This window comes from Nothobranchius furzeri, chromosome 10 (genome assembly GCF_043380555.1).
Source record: "Nothobranchius furzeri strain GRZ-AD chromosome 10, NfurGRZ-RIMD1, whole genome shotgun sequence".
NCBI lineage: Eukaryota > Metazoa > Chordata > Actinopteri > Cyprinodontiformes > Nothobranchiidae > Nothobranchius > Nothobranchius furzeri.
The window spans coordinates 34,848,522-34,865,361 of NC_091750.1; the positions used below are offsets into that span (position 1 = coordinate 34,848,522).

Genomic DNA, 16,840 nt, shown 5'->3' on the forward strand with positions numbered 1-16,840 from the left:
TATGTAGCGGGGTTGTGGGGTGTGCATTCTCAGTCTAGCGGGATAATGGATTTAGGAAAGCTTTATACCTCCAAATGTTTTTGTGTCAATCCTTTAGGCATCTTTCTATTAAGCTAGGGTGACCATTCGTCCTCTTTCCCCCGGACATGTCCACTTTTCACTCTCTGTCCGTGGCATCCGGGGGGTTTCCTACATTGATCAATAGGTCCGGTTTTTCATCCAGGAGCAGGGATCGAATTATGGGGGCTAGATATCTTTCAGGGAAAGATCCAGTTTCTACCTATATTACAATATTTATGGACTCTCAGCGTAGCGGGGCTCTGGTGAGCGGAGAGGATGCAGAGCGCTGATCGTTGGTGCTCCCACTGCGTCTGGCGCACGGTACATTCTCAAGGTGGCGCAACAAAACATTATTATTAACACATGATCATTCACATGTGTTTATATCCTCTGGTACCCTGTCTTTAAATCGTTCCTGACGCGCTCCGCTCATCGTGTGCTGCGGTGATTTCACCTCACTGTCGCAGCATCGAAACGCGCTCTCCGCTCTGCATTCAGGAGATCCCTTTGATCTGCTCAGAAGTAACTGATGAGGTGAAAAAGTAAGAATCCAGGCAGCAGTTTTTCTGGGGATTTTAGAGGAGATGCAGGAAGATGAGAGACAGACAGGAAATAGTTAAATAAAAACATGAAAACAAAGTAAAATGTAGGTAGATTTATCTCCACTACACGTTTTTACCTGTATAAAACAACACGTTATACACATGTCATATTTATACATCTGATACAATTCAGATCACCTTCAACACTCAGTCACACACCAAGGGCCGTTTCAAGGCATTTTTGGGGGCAAAGGCAAAACAGACCCCCCACCCCCCACCCCTCCATCCCCCAGAAGCCTCTGTGTAATTCCTACCCTGTCCAGGAGTATTGTCGGACACGCCGTCTCATCTGCTTCTTTTCTAAACTCACAAAAATCTGTCCGTAACAAAACCGTTTGAAAGCCTCCATCTGTGGATTCTCTGAAAGTTTCCATGGAGTCTGTGACAAACTTTTTTTTAAATCATTGATCCTATCGTCTAATCTCACGGCTGAAACAACGCTTTCTTAATAACCTGTGCACGGGAAGCTTACCGGCGCTGTAGTAAAACAAAAGATATAATAATGTCTTATTAATAAAACCTTGTTGCAGCACTAAAGCAGCAGAAAAATGAGATTTTGCAATAAATATATTTACATATGAATTGTTTTAGAGCTTTTTTGTTGGCAGAATCCGATATTAATTTTAGCTCTTCACCTGGGAGAAAAAAATGGTCCCAATGTGGTTTGTGTGGTTTTGCCATGGTGTGACATCATCGGTAGGCACAGATCTCCTGTCCTCTTTATTTGGAAATGGAAATATGGTCACCCTAATTAAGCAGATCCTAAAGAGTGACACATTGCTGCAGTGCATTCATCTTTTTTACTTCTAAACCTTGAATCTGCCCCATGACATGGAATCAACAGTCTGAATCCAGCCGCCTGCTGGAAGATTCAATATTGACTCTGCTGTGGCGGCGCGGCTTGTGCAAGCTTGACTAATACGTGTGACTTTGGCTTCCTTTGAGGTGAAAAGTTGAGCAACCAAAGGCTGCATCTTAAAAAGTTCCTATGCAAGAATTAAAAGAGTAACAAAAGCAGCCCAGTGAAGAAATGTGGTGTTGTGAAATAAATACAAGTTGTGTTTTGCAGGAATGTTTATGAGGCTTTCCTGTAAAAGCTGATGTCACTAACCGCTGTCTTCTCCTGGTTTGCTCTTTGTCCTCCTGATAAGTCCCCGACAGCTGGCTCTTTGCTCTTGCTTATCGCTGCTCAAACAGCTAAGGACACTGTCATGGCTCTCACACACACACACACACACACACACACACACACACGCACGTATCGAAACACCGTTGTTTATTTTTTTCCAGGAACCTATCAGCATGGAAGATGATTACTCAGATTTAAGTCACAGTGACACATTCCTCTAAGTTCAGAGTGACTTGTCGAACTAAATTTCTTTGTAGTTTTCATCTAAGCTGAGTGGGGGAAACAATGAGACACTTTTAGGGTCTCAGCAGGTTATTTTCAGGCGACTCAGATGATCTGAAAGGGATACTTCAGTCACACACATATTTAATAACAGCTTTGTGTTAGGTGTCTATCGTTCTCACATCTGTTGAAGATAAGTGGGGTTGATCTGATCTGACTAAATAACGCTGAGCCGTGTTTGCAAATGCATGCTGATAACATGATATCTAAAGAATGAAGCATTTGTTACCCTCAAAGAGCCAAAGGTTAAAGAGACGCTACGCAAGTTTTTCATATTTTTAGATCATTTGTGTGCTAAAATGACCTACAGGGTTAATGAAAGGCCACCCAGCCCCTGTCGCCCCCTGTGTCCAGCATATTTCACTGTTAGACTGAAAAATTGAACTGGCATACCTGGCGCTGCAGTCTGCTTCCAGCACGTTTCCTGCATGTTTTAAATCATGAACACAGCTGACTTGTTTAATTTAGTGATGAATCACTCCTGTAAGCACTAAATAAGCCTGAGGAGACCGTTCAGCAGCCGTGTTAATGTGTCTTTTCTTGTCCTTTTCTGTTTTCTGAGACAACACTGTAACTGAACAAACGCCTGTTTAGGCTCTCTAAGCAGCAAAACCAACAGCTTGGTGCTTTAGACACATTCAGAGGGTTTGTCATTGTGGTTCATTTTTAGATCCGTTTGTGCTTACTTTTGTGACACGATTAATTCTGGAAATGAACGTTTTCTGGTGTTGGTGAGAAACCGTCACGTAAAGCTGGCATGCGACTCCCAGAGCTGGTCCCTGCAGGAGGTTTCAGCGTCGCAGCAGATTTGGTACAAGCTGGGACCGCTCTCAGGACATCCTGGTGAAATCTGAAGCTCCAAACAGGAAGAACCATATTTGTGTGTGTGTGTGTGTGTGTGTGTGTGCGCGCGTGCGTGCGTGTGTGTGTGATCATGTTTAAACAGACGTTTACTGCAAAGCATGGGCTTGAGGAGTCAGTTACACCAGGTGACTCAGACTGAGTCTGTAAACACCTGAGGAGGCTTAGCTTTCATTTAAAAAGTGGCGAATCATCAGAGACGGTTTAGATCTCTAATTACAGAAAATGAAAATGAAAGATCTGAACAGCTTTGGATTAAACCAAAAGATAATTTGTGCGCGGCAGACGTGGGAGAACGCTAAGGGCTTGATGTTAACCTGCAGCTGACGCGGCCGTCTGCAGGAGGCATGCCACATGTACAGGATGTGAAGCCATGGCAACGAAAGCTGATGGAGTGTGTGAGGCCTGTTACTTCGCAGCATGCACACATCAGTTCCTACTGAACCAAAACAAGTCCAGGATAGTCTTTTTTATAAAGCATGTCCTAGAAATGACGTCTGATTTGTTCTATTAAAAATATATATTGTCAAATCTCTATTTATTCACTTATTAACTAGTTAGTTAGTTAGTTGACTAGTGTCAGTGACTTTACAGCAATCCTCATACTAAGCAAGCATGCAGTGGAGAGGAAAACTCCCTTTTAACAGGAAGAAACCTCCAGAGAATCCTGGCTCAGTATAAGCAGCCATCCTCCACGACTCACTGGGGATGGAGAAGACAGAGCGCACACACACACACACACACACACACACAAGACAAAGTAATGTGTCTATAGTTATATTGTGATTTCTTAGTAAATATTCTATTTGGTGAGAGATCAACTTTATTGTATTTATCCTAGTGGATCTATAATTAAACGGGTAAACTAGTAGTAGCACATCCAACTTCAAGCACATATGTGAATTCAATGCCGTTCGGCGAGTCTCAAATAAAAATTTGGGCATCTTACTGTAAAAAAAATATACCATTAATGTAAAAAACAAACTCTAAATGAACTATGTTCACATCCAGAATCAAACCCAGTTCTTCTGCATGAGAGTCAGACATCTTACTAGGTGAGCTACAGCACCAGTGACATCCTTTGTATCTGTAACATTTATATCCTTGATGACAGCTGAAACAACGTTCAAAGAACGGTTCGGAGTGAAAATGGCTATTTTGTTGCTAATTAGCAGGAAATATCTAGAAGAAAGTTCTACAGAAAGTAGCTAAGGGTCCTCAGAAATGTAGCTAGCTTTGTCACTAGGCGTTAGGAACAGCGATAAAGTGGCACTGCCTCTCTCTCTGCTGCTAAAGCTACGGATAGCAAATGCTACGGGCGATGCCTGAGCGTGAACGCGCATGAAGCAGCCTGCTCGACCCGAGCATCTCTCTTTTTCTGTGATTTTACAGAAAAACAGGCAATCACAGTAAAAATGCCAGTGTCGGTACAAGATCTGCTCGGGTGCAAAATTGGCTCGGGGTCCGTCGACTACCGATGACGTCTAAGTAGTTGATTGGCTGAACATGAACCTTACGGAAGTTACGTAATCACGTTACGTTGGTCCAGGCAAATCTTTCTGTTGGAAAGATGGACAACTTTTACAAAGAAATCCATCATTACCTCTTTGAAAATATACTTTTAGCATAGAGCTTCATGTATATTAGGGCTGAACGATTAACTGCATGTGCAATTAAAATGCGATGTGACAAAAGGAGATTTTCTAATTGCAAAGGCTGCAATTTGGCAGCGAGTGGTTAGCGCAATGCTAATATACATGGAAAAACCCATAGGAATGCTAATGCTAATATCACTGATTACATTCTTACAAATTATGAATTAGAAACGTGCCAAATGATTACATTTGGAGTCTAATAGAAAGTAAAACTACCATCAATCAAATAAGTACAGACAGGTATTTTAGTAAAGCCAGAAAACTTTTAAGTCCAGAGTGTTGGCTAGCAGCTATGAGCGTAACTGAACTACGCATGGACAAGACGTCAAAAACTCTAAACACAAAATACTTCAATAAACGGGACACACTTCTTTCCTGCAAATTCAATTTCACAGGTGTTGCTAATACCATATGATCCTTCAAGGGATGTGCTCAAAGAGGAGTTCAACATTATGAATACAATATAGTGTTTTATTTTACAAATACCATTATAAACACAAACTTACGTCTTAAGAAACATTATTTTAATAACGAAACTGCTAAATTCTTTCCAACAGTATAGATGTGTAGTGTATTTTGTCCGAGTGGGTTTGCCGTACTTTGACGTCATCAGCAGTCGAAGGACCCCGAGCCGATCTTGCACCCGAGCCGATCTTGTACCGACACCAGGGCTCATTCTACAGGACCAGGGCATTGCAGGAGAATGTATGAAGAAGACATTTATTATTTCTATACATGTTTTTGCTGTCAAACTTCCATAATGCCCCTTTAACTTGCAATAATCTGAAAATAGAGAAAATAAATCAAACTCGAGGTTTTTTTCTCCACATGAATCTCACATCCTCCCGAGCTAACGAGATACTTTAATGACAACAGGAGATGTTGTCTTCTCATCCTTTTATTGCAGGACTGGCTTCTTCTATGAAAACATTAGTTGTTCATTGTTTCTGCTCTTCTTCAGGCGAGGGACGAGGGACACCCTGGACATGTCTACTGTCCGTCTCAGAGACACACACAGAGACAGATGAGACAAACAACCAAGAACTGAGCAGCATTAAGGACACAAAGACTGACTGATCAATCGGGTATTGCACATACTCAATATTGCACTGTGTTGATTGCTGCATTTACACCTCTTTGGCACAAATGGGATGCAGAAACATAACTGATGCTTTCCGTCGAGCGGAGAGACGGATTCTAGATCAGATTGTAAAACATTCCTCTCAGAACTCGATCTCCACTCCCATAAGTGTCCTGAATGGTCCCTCTGAGGTTTTTGACTCAGCAGCAGAGCTCACACATGCGTCAGTGCACTCCACTGACTAGGCCTTGTTGCCAGCGGCAACGATGAAAAATGATCTGTTCCACAGCTTGAGAGGCCACTTTCACTGAGCACAAGGCTTGTGTGTGTGCATGCGTCACCGATTACGCGTGGCAGGTCCGGTATTTGGAGGAGGACTGGAAAATAGTCAAGGACGTGGCTGAAGTCTAGACTGCTGTTTGCAATCAGAGGAGGCTCAAAATGAGCCGAGAAACGAGTGTGAAGCAGCTGGGTTGAGAATCAGCTCCTCTAAATCCGAGACCATGGTCTTGAGTCAGAAGGGGGTAGAAGGCCTTCTCCGGGTCAGGAACGAGGTTCTGCCCCAAGTGGAGGAGTTTAAGTATCTCAGGGTCTTGTTCACAAGCAGGGGCGCCTACTTGGGCTCAAGCCCCGAATCTTTAATGAAAAGCCCCGGATCTCAAACGTGGAAGTAACATGCAGTACCAAAGTCCAACAGAGAGGGCGCTGCTGGCAGTAGTTTGTATACAGCCTGCCTGAGCCTCCACCACTGAAGAAGCCCTTCAGCAGCCGGCTTCTTCTGCACTCTCTGCCTGAAACGCATGAGTGAAGATGGACATAAGGACGTTTTTTAGACCAAAAGTACGGCGACAGAACCCCAGCTTTGATGAGACTGGTGCTGACTCAGGTTTGTGAGTCTTATTAGAAAATATTTGTTGTGCTGCTGGTTTGCCTAAAGTTAGCTTATCAGGTAAAGTTGTTGGAGAAAGAAAGGGAATATTTACTATCATCTCACACTAAACACTAACAGGAACAATATTCTGCCCTGAATATGCTTAATATGTAGCTTCAGATTAAAAATTATGTGGTACAAGACATATATATATGATGTTGGCTAGTGTGTGTCAGGTGTGTGTGTGTGTGTGTGTGTGTGTGTGTGTGTGTGTGTGTGTGTGTGTGTGTGTGTGTGTGTGTTAAGCCCCGGATGTTCTTCGGTCCTTAATCCGCCCCTGCTCACAAGTGAGGGAGAGATGGATTACGAGACCCACAGGTGGGTTGGTGCTGCGACTGCAGTGATGTAGGCGTTGTACTGATCTATCGCGGTGAAGAGAGAGCTTCGCCTCCCGGTTCAGCTCTCGGTTTACCGGTTGATCTACGCTCCAACCCTCACCTAGGGTCATGAATTTTGGGTAGCGACCGAAAGAACGAGATTACAGATACAAGCGGCTGAAACTACTTTTCTCCACAAGGTGTCTGAGCTCTCCGTCAGAGATAGGGTGAGAAGCTCGGCCATCGAGGAGGGGCATGGAGTAGACCTGCTGCCCCTCCACATCGAGAGGAGTCAGCTGAGGGGGCTCAGGCATCTGGTCAGGATGCCTCCCTGGTGAGGTTTTCCAGGCACGTCCAACCAAGAGGAGACCTAAAGGAAGACCCAGGACACGCTGAGTCCCATTCTGTCCCGCTCTGAACTTGAGACAGTTCTCCACACCTTCATCTCCTCACGCTTAGACTACTGTAACTCTCTTTTCACGTGTCTGAGCAGAACCTCCCTGAACCGTCTACAGGTGGTTCAGAACGCCTGTGCTCGGCTTCTGACCAAGTCCTCCAAACACACCCACATCACCCCGCTTCTCCTCCAGCTTCACTGGCTGCCAGTCAACTTCAGGGTTCATTTCAAGATCCTGGTTCTGGTCTATAGGGCCTTACATGGACAAGCACCATCTTACATTGGTGATCTTCTTAGTCCCTACACCCCCAGCAGGTCCCTGAGGTCCAGTGACCAAAGCCTACTGGTTGTGCAGCACCAGGCTAAAGGTCAAAGGTGACAGATCATCTGCTGCTGTGGCCCCCAGACTCTGGACCTCTCTCCCCCTGAGCCTGAGATCAGTGGACTCAGTGGTCTCCTTTAAAAAGCAGCTGAAGACTCACTTGTTCAAGCTGGCTTTTGTATGACCTTCTTCACCTCTCTCTCTTTATTCTGCTCTCCCCACCTATTCCACCTTCCTCAGGATCCACTGGTTTCCCTCTTTCCTGTTCACTCTCTCTCTTTCTTAACATTTTTAATCACAATTGTCTATTTTTGCTAATTTTAAATATATTTTCAAACATTTTCTAAATGCTTTTTTATATTTTTACATTTTTTGTTTTTGTGAAGCACCTCGTGATTTTTATCTTGAGAGGCGCTATAGAAGAGATATTTTCTTCTTCTTCTTCTACGTCTCTCAGCTGGCCAGAGGACGCTTGGGATTCCCCCGGAGGAGCTGGCCCAAGTGGCTGAGGAGAGGGAAGTCTTGGCCTCTGGTTGTCACTGGTTTCTTTTTCTCAAACCCCAAGAACGAAGGTAGAGAAATGTACACTTGAGTCACAGCTTGTGGAGGTTTTGTTGTAATGAAAAACATCTAGACGACTGTTTCTGCTGTTTAAGACAATCAGAATCCTGAAAAACACGCCAGGCATGAGGCCTTCTTGCTTTTAATCATCACAGAAACGGACACACACCCTCCGAAGCTGGAAGACAGGATTAGCGAGCCTCACTTCCGCTCTTTAAACCGTGAAAGGGTGCAGCAAACTCTGCTTTAACACACACCAGAAAAGGCATCGCTTCATGTCGGTGAAAAGAAACCAAGAGTTTCCGTTCACAGCTGATGAAGAGGACTCTTTTTCCTCGGCCCCTAGACTTGTTGGCTTCTTAAAGAAGATGGAGCAAAGAGGACATTTGAGCAACATCAATCCATATTTGGCTCAGACGGCTGGATTCTCTAAGATTAGCACCCTTTAGCTTTACCCCTCACATGAGAAACGCGTCACATGACTCCTGATGGGCCCCTCTGGCTGCCTTGACCTCTTGTTTGCTTTACGTCTCATTTTGTCCTTAAACTGTTTAATCAGCTGCTCTTTTTCTGCTCCATCGAGCCTTTTCGGTTAGGGTGGATTTTGTTTGGTTGAAGGAAAAGCTGCGGCTGTAAACCTGCACACACCCAAGAGGCAGCTGCCAGTGTAGGTTTAGCAATCCTCTTTATAATTCTGCTGAGCCCAGTAATTTGAGACCTGCTGAAAGGTTTATACAAATCCGTGCTTAAGTGACATATCAGCATGACATGTCGGACTCTAATTTAAGCTTCAACGTCCAGAATAAAGGCGGCTTCAGGTGGTGAAAAGGGGCAGACTTAGGCCCTGTCCACACGTAGCCGGGGATCTGCCAAAACGTAGATATGTTTCTACGTTTTGGCCTGCCATCCACACGAAAACGCAGTTTTTTTTTTCAGACGAAAACGGATCTTTTTAAAAACTCGCATTATTCAGCATTAATGCAGTGTCTTAGGATAAAGTAAGATTTCTACAGTGAAATAATCCCAAAATAGTCTAATGTCTCAATCATGTTGGAAGAAGGTTATACTGAAACATATTTCCTTGTCAGCCAGCTGCGGGGGATTGTCCGTTTTTCTCCTTTCAAAACAAAGTTAGGAGGGATGTAGCTACTGTTGCCCTATCTCCTGCGAGCTAACGCTGCAGCACCAGCGTTCGTGGCTCAACCACAGCCATAGAAAATGCCACCGGTTTGTTTAAAGAATCTAAATCAATAACAAAAGCGAACCAAAAGTTATTTTGTGTACCCAAAAGAAGCCACATCTTTTTGTTTTACTCTAATATCAGGTAAAGAAGGCTAGGTTAACGCTCAGCTAACAATGCTAATGGTGAATTACAAAATGGTCAGCTCTAAAAATATCTCGCATTACTTTTTGAATCACCACCAACTCAATGTTACAGGATTATCTATGTGTGAAGTGAACTTCCTTAGATTAGTCATTCAGTTCAATAACTGCAAGCTACGATCAGCCAGACGGTAAAAACAGCAGTTCTTCTATGCCAGAGGCACATTACCGTAATAACTGTAGTAAGTGCTCCCTATTGTAAAACACCCAAGAGTGCCAACACCAGATTTAAAAACGTATTTATCTACTTATCAACCTTACTCGTCTTTGCTCGTCATCTAGAATCTTCTTAGCCTAGTGAACTAGACCAAATTCTTGCTTTGCAAAGAATGGTCTAGGCACGTTCCATTGGAACCTCAGCAGCTCCTACCAGGACTCTGGCTAGCCAATCACAGCTCTCTAGATGGTTTCAAACACATAAAGAGCTGTGATTGGTCCATAATGGTGGGCCAATCATAGTGCTCTATCTGCTTAGTGAACAAATCACAGAGCTTTATCCGCTTTGTGGGCCAATCAGGGCACTCTATATGCCTGGTGGGTGGGATGATGCAACAGAGTGAAACAAGAGTACGTCACATTCATTGTCCAGTGGAATGCGGAGATCATTTGAAAGACAACGGTAGAACCCGCCCCACAACCGAGAGCCGTCAATGGAGCGTGGCCAGACTAAATAATACATTTATTTAGTCTGGCTTGCCAGGCTAGAATCTTCTGGCACTGATCTGTGACTGGCAACAGCCATGAAACTCAAGGAGTGGGTGAGAAGGTAACCGCAGTAACCCAATTTGACCACAAGATGTCACCTCACTCTATTCTTATATGCTGCACCTTTAAAAAACAACGGGTCCCTTTATTAACGGCACCATTATTGTTAACGCATAAATGTCCTTAAAGAGCAAGTCACCCCCTACCAGATTCTTGCTCAACTCCCACTTCCTGTTTGAAAAATGCAACAAATGCTGTTGCCTAGCAGACCGAGAGGGCGGAGCCGCTAACAAATACGCACACACAGGCTCACAACGACATTATGACATCATATGGTACCAGCTAACGTTCTAGGGTACCTCTTAGCCAATAGCGATGGCAGATTTAAATCCAAATCCAGTGCAGAGTTTTTACCTGACAACGGCACAACACTGACAGTTTTAGGCAGGAAATTTAATTTTTAACTAAAATGCACCAAAGTGCTAAATGACTACACGTGTCTGCAGCACGATTAGACACACATTTATATAGTTTATCAGGAAAATAAAGTTGATTTGGGGGTGACTTGCTCTTTAAAGTTATTTTTAAACTTTCAGATTTTGGCCTCAAACTGAGAAAAGCAAAGAATCAAGTATAGGAGAGGGTTTTAGAAGGAACTGCACCTTTTCTTTCTTCTTGCTTTTGTGTTTTAACTGTTAAACATCTTTGTCCTGGAGCCGATCTGCTGTTTCTGCTCTCTTCGCCTGTAGCAGACACAAAGCCCTTTTGTGATTCTGCCCCATCGGGGCCGAACACAGGAATGCCGTGTTCCACTTCCAACCGTCTCTCCTGGTCAGACTAGTGAATTGTTGCTAACGGTGAAATGCAGATCATATTTTAGAGGCACGTCCTCAGATAACAGCAAGGCGAAGCTTCTTTGTGTGTCTTTTGTCTTCAGGAAGGTCTTTGCAGTTAGCCTTCGGGTTTTCTGTTGATGACAGACATATTTGCACCATTGGAGGTGATTTTTTAGGGGTTAAAATTATTCCAATCAGGTTTCTTTAGATCCATTTTTTTTCATATTTTACCAGAACCAACAGAATTGATATGCTTGATTAGCAGCCATATCAGAGAACTGGTGCTAGGAGCTGTAGTGGACTTCAAAAATCTACATATCTCCTTAAAAATCATGTGACTAAATGTCCAAGTCTGCAACTGTTCCCAAACAGTAGCATGTGTGTGTTTCTGTTGGCCGTGTGATTATCTGGCACTGATCCGTGTGTGAGGTATTAAGGTTCAGCATCCCGTTTCCCTGATGTGAGGCACAACCTCCAGCTGCTGCAGCACCAGAACGTTCATGCATGAAGCAGAAAGCCTGTGTCTGAAACACACAAATCACAAAAGCAGCTGAATCGTTCACCTGAAATGGAAATGTGATCACTCTGGCAGATATGTCTCAGTTTCAGCTCCGCAGCTGTGAGGATGATTCACTTTTCTGTGGATTTTTCTGCTCCAGCGCAACGGGAGATCCCAAGTTTCGCCAAACTCTTTCAGAGTAGCGTCAGCGCCGTCAAGCCGCCGTATTTTTTCTTAACCAGCCACAAGACAGGTCGATGAAAGTGCTGATTTGACCAATTTTGAGGTGATTTACCTATTCGAACTGAAAACAGTAATAAAAATAACAGAAATGAATGAAAAGAGGTGGGCAGCCTGGGCCTGCAGCAGAAGAATCTGACACAGCAGCCGGCTCCGAGGGGCTTTGTCCACCCGGTGGGATAAATCACTAAAACCATCCCAGACTTTACTGTAATTAAAGCCTCTGACCTGTTTGTGTTGGTAAGCTAAGACTGACACGACTCCACCTCGCTACTGAAGTTTCTCCCGTCAGAGGAAACAAACTTCACAGCACGAAGACTGAAACTCCTGATTGAACAGATGCTTTTGTTTTGGGCTGAACGTTGACCTGAGCAAGCGTAGTTCAGTAGCTTCCTTCCTAGTTTAGGTCTGAGACGCCTACAAATGGGATTTTTCCATCATTACGGAGTGGAGCGACAGATTCTGGCTTGTGTTAGTTTATCCATTACATTTTGACACGGCTCAAGGGCAGTTCTAGAGGGGGTCTCTGGAGGGCCAGTGCCCCCCCAGTGTGGGTGGAGTTTAAGCATTTATAAGTTTGTGCTTTTCATTATAATTTTGCCAAATGCAAGATGTGGAACTAAAACATGAAGCTTTTAGTAGAGAAAAGTTCCTACTTAAAATACATTTTTGCTAAAAAAAATTCTTGAGAAGCTTTTGTCTTAAGTTGAATTATATTACACACTAATATTTTAAATACCCAAAAGCAGTTTTTTTTTTTTTTAACTATTAGTCTTGAACAGAGCAGCTGCCCCCCCTGTAATACTAGTCTAGAACCACCCCTGATCCTGCCTGGAGATATTCCTGCACCAAACTTGCAGTCTTCAAAGAGCTTTTTAGGGATGGAAAATATTTTTTGCTTCACTTAAGAATCCAGTTTTATTTTAAAGCAGCAACAATCTCCAGCTCATCTGCAAAGCTAACATTTTTCCAGCCTAAAACCACCTTTTGAAGACACTAAACCTATAAAAGACACAAGGGTGCGATGCAAAAAAAAAAATTTTAATTGCCATGATTAGACTACAAGGAGTGAGCAAAAATTTGAAGAGAAACTTTACATGCGGACACGACTCTGAAGCAGATACACAAATAAATAAAGTGTAAGAAGTCATCATGGGTCCCCAATCCCACAAACAAATGTACAAATACTGGAAACCACCCACTTTACTCTGAGCGGGTGAAAGATTAGTCGGCAACCTTACATCCTCGTCTAACGTTGCCAAAATTAGCCGTCTGTCTGGCAGTACAGGCCTGCTGTAATGGTTCTATACAAGAACCGGTTTAAAGCGGTTCTGTGCTACTAAAACTGTCTTTAAAGTATCTACACATTAGCTTTCGTGTGTATTTACAGTATGTCGATTAGAAACTTGTTGGGCAGAGGAGCTGAATTCAGACACTGATAAGTTGGGGAAAGAGTTCGTTAGCAAAGATGTCCTCCCAGGAGCTGTCGGGACACAAGGGGGAGGACATGTCGCTGAAAGGGGAAGGAGGCCCCTCATATCCAGAGTCGCTGTAGGAGTCCGCCAGGCAGGCTTCCTTCTCCAGTTGTCTTGGGGCAGGGGAGGAGTCTCCGGGGAAGAAGTCATCCGATTGACATTCATCGTCACAGGTCGGGATGACCTCTTCCTCCGGCTCGTCTTTGATGCAGACGACCTCCTCCTCCCCCACCACCACGGCTGAGAAGGATGCCTCGCTCATCTTCTGATTCGTGTCTCTCTCCAAGTAGTCGCTCACTTCCTCCACTGGTTTGGTGTAGATGTGGTCAAAGTGAATCAGTTCATTAAGGGTCTCCAGCTTAACTGATGAGGCCCCCAGAGATGTAGGTGAGGCGGCAGGTACTGGGTCCCCCCCTCCAACCAGCAGCACCTGCAGCTCCTTGCACCCTGATTCACAAGACTTAAGGAACGCCTCTGGGTCAAGGATGTCCAGAAGGCCCAGTAGCAAATCAGACTGGTGGTGGGAGAAACGGGAAGAGCAGATTAGCCCAGTACTCCATGACCTGGGATTTACGAACCGTACGCTACGAGTCCCGTTGGACACTCACCTCATTGTCTGTAGAGTCAGGACCATCCGTATCCATTGAGAAGTCTTCAGATTTAGGGATTGCTGGGCCTGCACCTGCTGCGGAGGCACACGTAGCCTGAGTGCTGCGGACTCAGAAGACCCGATCCCCAATCCTGCGTCATTCCCGTTGGACAACAGAGCCTGGACCTTTAAAAAACCGTGAAGGTTTTACAGCAAATCCCTGAAATTACGCCAGCCGAATCTCAACTCTGCCAAATAATCCTACCTTTGGTTTAGAGTCGAGGGCGTCCAACCCAAGTCTCTGTCTCAGTTCCTCGTTCTCGGTCAGCAGACTGCTCGTTTTCTCTCGCAGCAGCCGGTTCTCGATGTGAAGTTTCTGATTCTGTGGGAGGAAACAGATGTTCGTGTGAAACTCGCCACGCTGTAACGGGAAGTGTGGAAGGGGTTTGCTGGTGAGGAGCGCAGAGGTCAAAGGGCAAAACTTTATTTGTAGCACTCTTGCAAACAGAACAATTAGTGTTGGATTAAGAAGAGTAATATTTATGAGTCTTTTATTCATTAAAATAATCATCATCATTATTATTAGTACCTCCAGCTCCAACTCTATGACTTGCTGTTCCAGCTCGCCCATCTTGGCCTTCTTCCGGTCTCTGGCCGTCTGGGCTGCCACTCTGTTCTTGAGTTTCCTGGGGAAGGGGAAGACAAATGTGGGAGGATTAGCGCGTGACTTCCGTGTGCTGGGTGCTGAGGTTCGGGGTCCTGCGGCCATGTTCCTGCCACGCAGACACCGCAGCCCTGATCCGAGGGGCGGACTCTACCCGAACCGAGCCAGGACAGCGGATTTATGGCTCCGGTCAAAGTGCGGCCGTCATGAGGTGATATTTAACTTCCTCGAGAGCCGGTTCGGCTGTTAAACGGACCCTTTTGGACTTTTTAATAAACGTGAGTCGAGCTCTTTGGGCGTGTCTCCGTTTAAAGGCCACGAACAATGGCGTCGTTGACGCTTTTAACGTCACTCACGTGTTTAAACACACAAACCTGCGAAGGGCTTTCTCTTCTGGGCTCAAGTGTGTCAGTCTCTGCCGTTTCCGAACCGGCGGCCCCGCAGACGTGTTGGAGTCCGAGTCCGACGAGACCTGGCTGGCCGGTAGGACCACGGAGATCGGCCGGCTGAAGGCCGTCTGCGAGCCGTTATGCTTCCCGGAAATCAGGAGCACTTTGTGGGCTCCGCCGGTCCCCGCTGTTACCACCACCATGCTAGAATATTCCGTTGTCACCGGGAGTCCGTGATAAACTCTGCAGAAACCGGAAGTTTTCCCCGTTAACTCGATCCCCGATTCTTCTCAACTGCTGAAGAGGGATTCGGCTGCAATCTTTTCTACCGTCGTGGTGACGCCGGATTGGTCGTGGAGGCTCTGACGTCATCTGATAATGAGCTGTGATTGGTCAAGAAGCTGATGTAATTCCTCATCTGAAGTAGAAAAAGCGTCTGTTTGTGTTTGTTTTTGTTTCATCAGTTTCTGCTCCGATCAAAACACGATTTTATAATTATTCTGATTTAAAATCCGCTTTTTTCTGCTGCTTAGGTGTTCAGAACTATTTCATCTGACTTTAAAGGACATTTCATGATGATCTCCAAAACATAAACCCAAATTATCAGATTTATGGCTGCATATTTAAAAACTAATAACTTTTAGTCATCATGAAAAACATTTTCACCTAAGTTGACTTTTCTCCAGTTCCTGAACTGACTGTTCTTAGTTTCCTCATTCTTGATGCTTCAGAGGAGGCGAGTCCAGCTCAACGCCTCTCGTTACCTTCCCTGGAACGTTAATTTTCCTGTTCCTGTCATTCCTTTACATGCATGGATGTAACTAAACCAATGAGACATTGTGATGTTGTCTAACCTGGTACTTTACCACACTTTACTGGTACTTTACCACACTTTACTGGTACTTTACCACGCCTTACTGTAGTGATTCTTTCTTTACAAAAATACTGGGAAAAGTCACTTGTTTGTTTATTTGGGCAGGTTTAAACAACAAAATGTCATCTTTAAAAGAAAACGATTGCATGACAATACAATAATTTAACATTCTAGTAATCAAGAACAAATGGGACTTGACAGAACTGCTTCTTTATGATAACAAGAGGATGTGGTTAAAAAAACGGATGCATACATTTGACCTGAGCTGCTCAGCTCACTGCACACAGAGCCTGTGAAGAAACGACCAGATCATCCAGAAGGTTTACAGCATTTACAGCTCCTTATTGCACCGTGTCAGCAGAGGGCAAATGCCAGCTCCCCCTCTAAAGTCAACAGGGCTCAGTGCACAGAAGAAGCTCCTTCCCAAGCATGCTGTCATTCCTGAAGCTCCTCTGTGCTGTTAAACAGGAATTCCCATTTTTGCAGGATCTGGCCACAGCTGCTGTCTCACTTCTTTGCACAGTAGCTTGTTACCTAAGCAGCAGCCAGAGCAAACAGCGGCCTGTTTGCAAAGCCTCACTGGCACTGCAGGAACAACATATGAGAAAGTGATCCTCTCGGTTTACATGGAGGCAAGCACAGGAGAACAGGACTTCCAAACAGGATGCGCTCTATTTAATATCTAGCAGGTCAAAGCAAAGGAGCCATGTACTTCTTTATACTTCCTGTTGACTTTCTTTATGTCACAAAGATGAAGAAAGTTCATGTTGTGCTCTTTGACGAGCACCACAGAGTTATTCCTGACTTGGAAAATCATTTGGGGATGTCCCATCATCAGACAGGGACCACAGTGGCTTCAGGGAAGTACCCGGATATTTCTGTTACTGTTGAGTTAAAAGTTCAGCCCACAATAATGTGATAACAGGAACAAGGCACTCCCAAATCAACTTTATTTTCCTGATAAACTATATAAATGTGTGTCTAATCG

The 16,840-nt window shown here is 44.5% G+C and overlaps 1 protein-coding gene across 1 annotated transcript; it reads right to left on the bottom strand.

The window, feature by feature from the left end:
- Positions 1-12,881: 12,881 nt before the first annotated feature.
- Positions 12,882-15,493, bottom strand: xbp1 (X-box binding protein 1). Its single transcript, XM_015960518.3, is given in 6 exon segments — positions 12,882-13,850; positions 13,945-14,028; positions 14,031-14,111; positions 14,191-14,307; positions 14,515-14,611; positions 14,964-15,493. Coding segments are annotated over 6 exon segments (1,158 nt in total). The 5' UTR covers positions 15,182-15,493; the 3' UTR covers positions 12,882-13,289.
- Between the last annotated feature and the right edge of the window lie 1,347 nt (positions 15,494-16,840).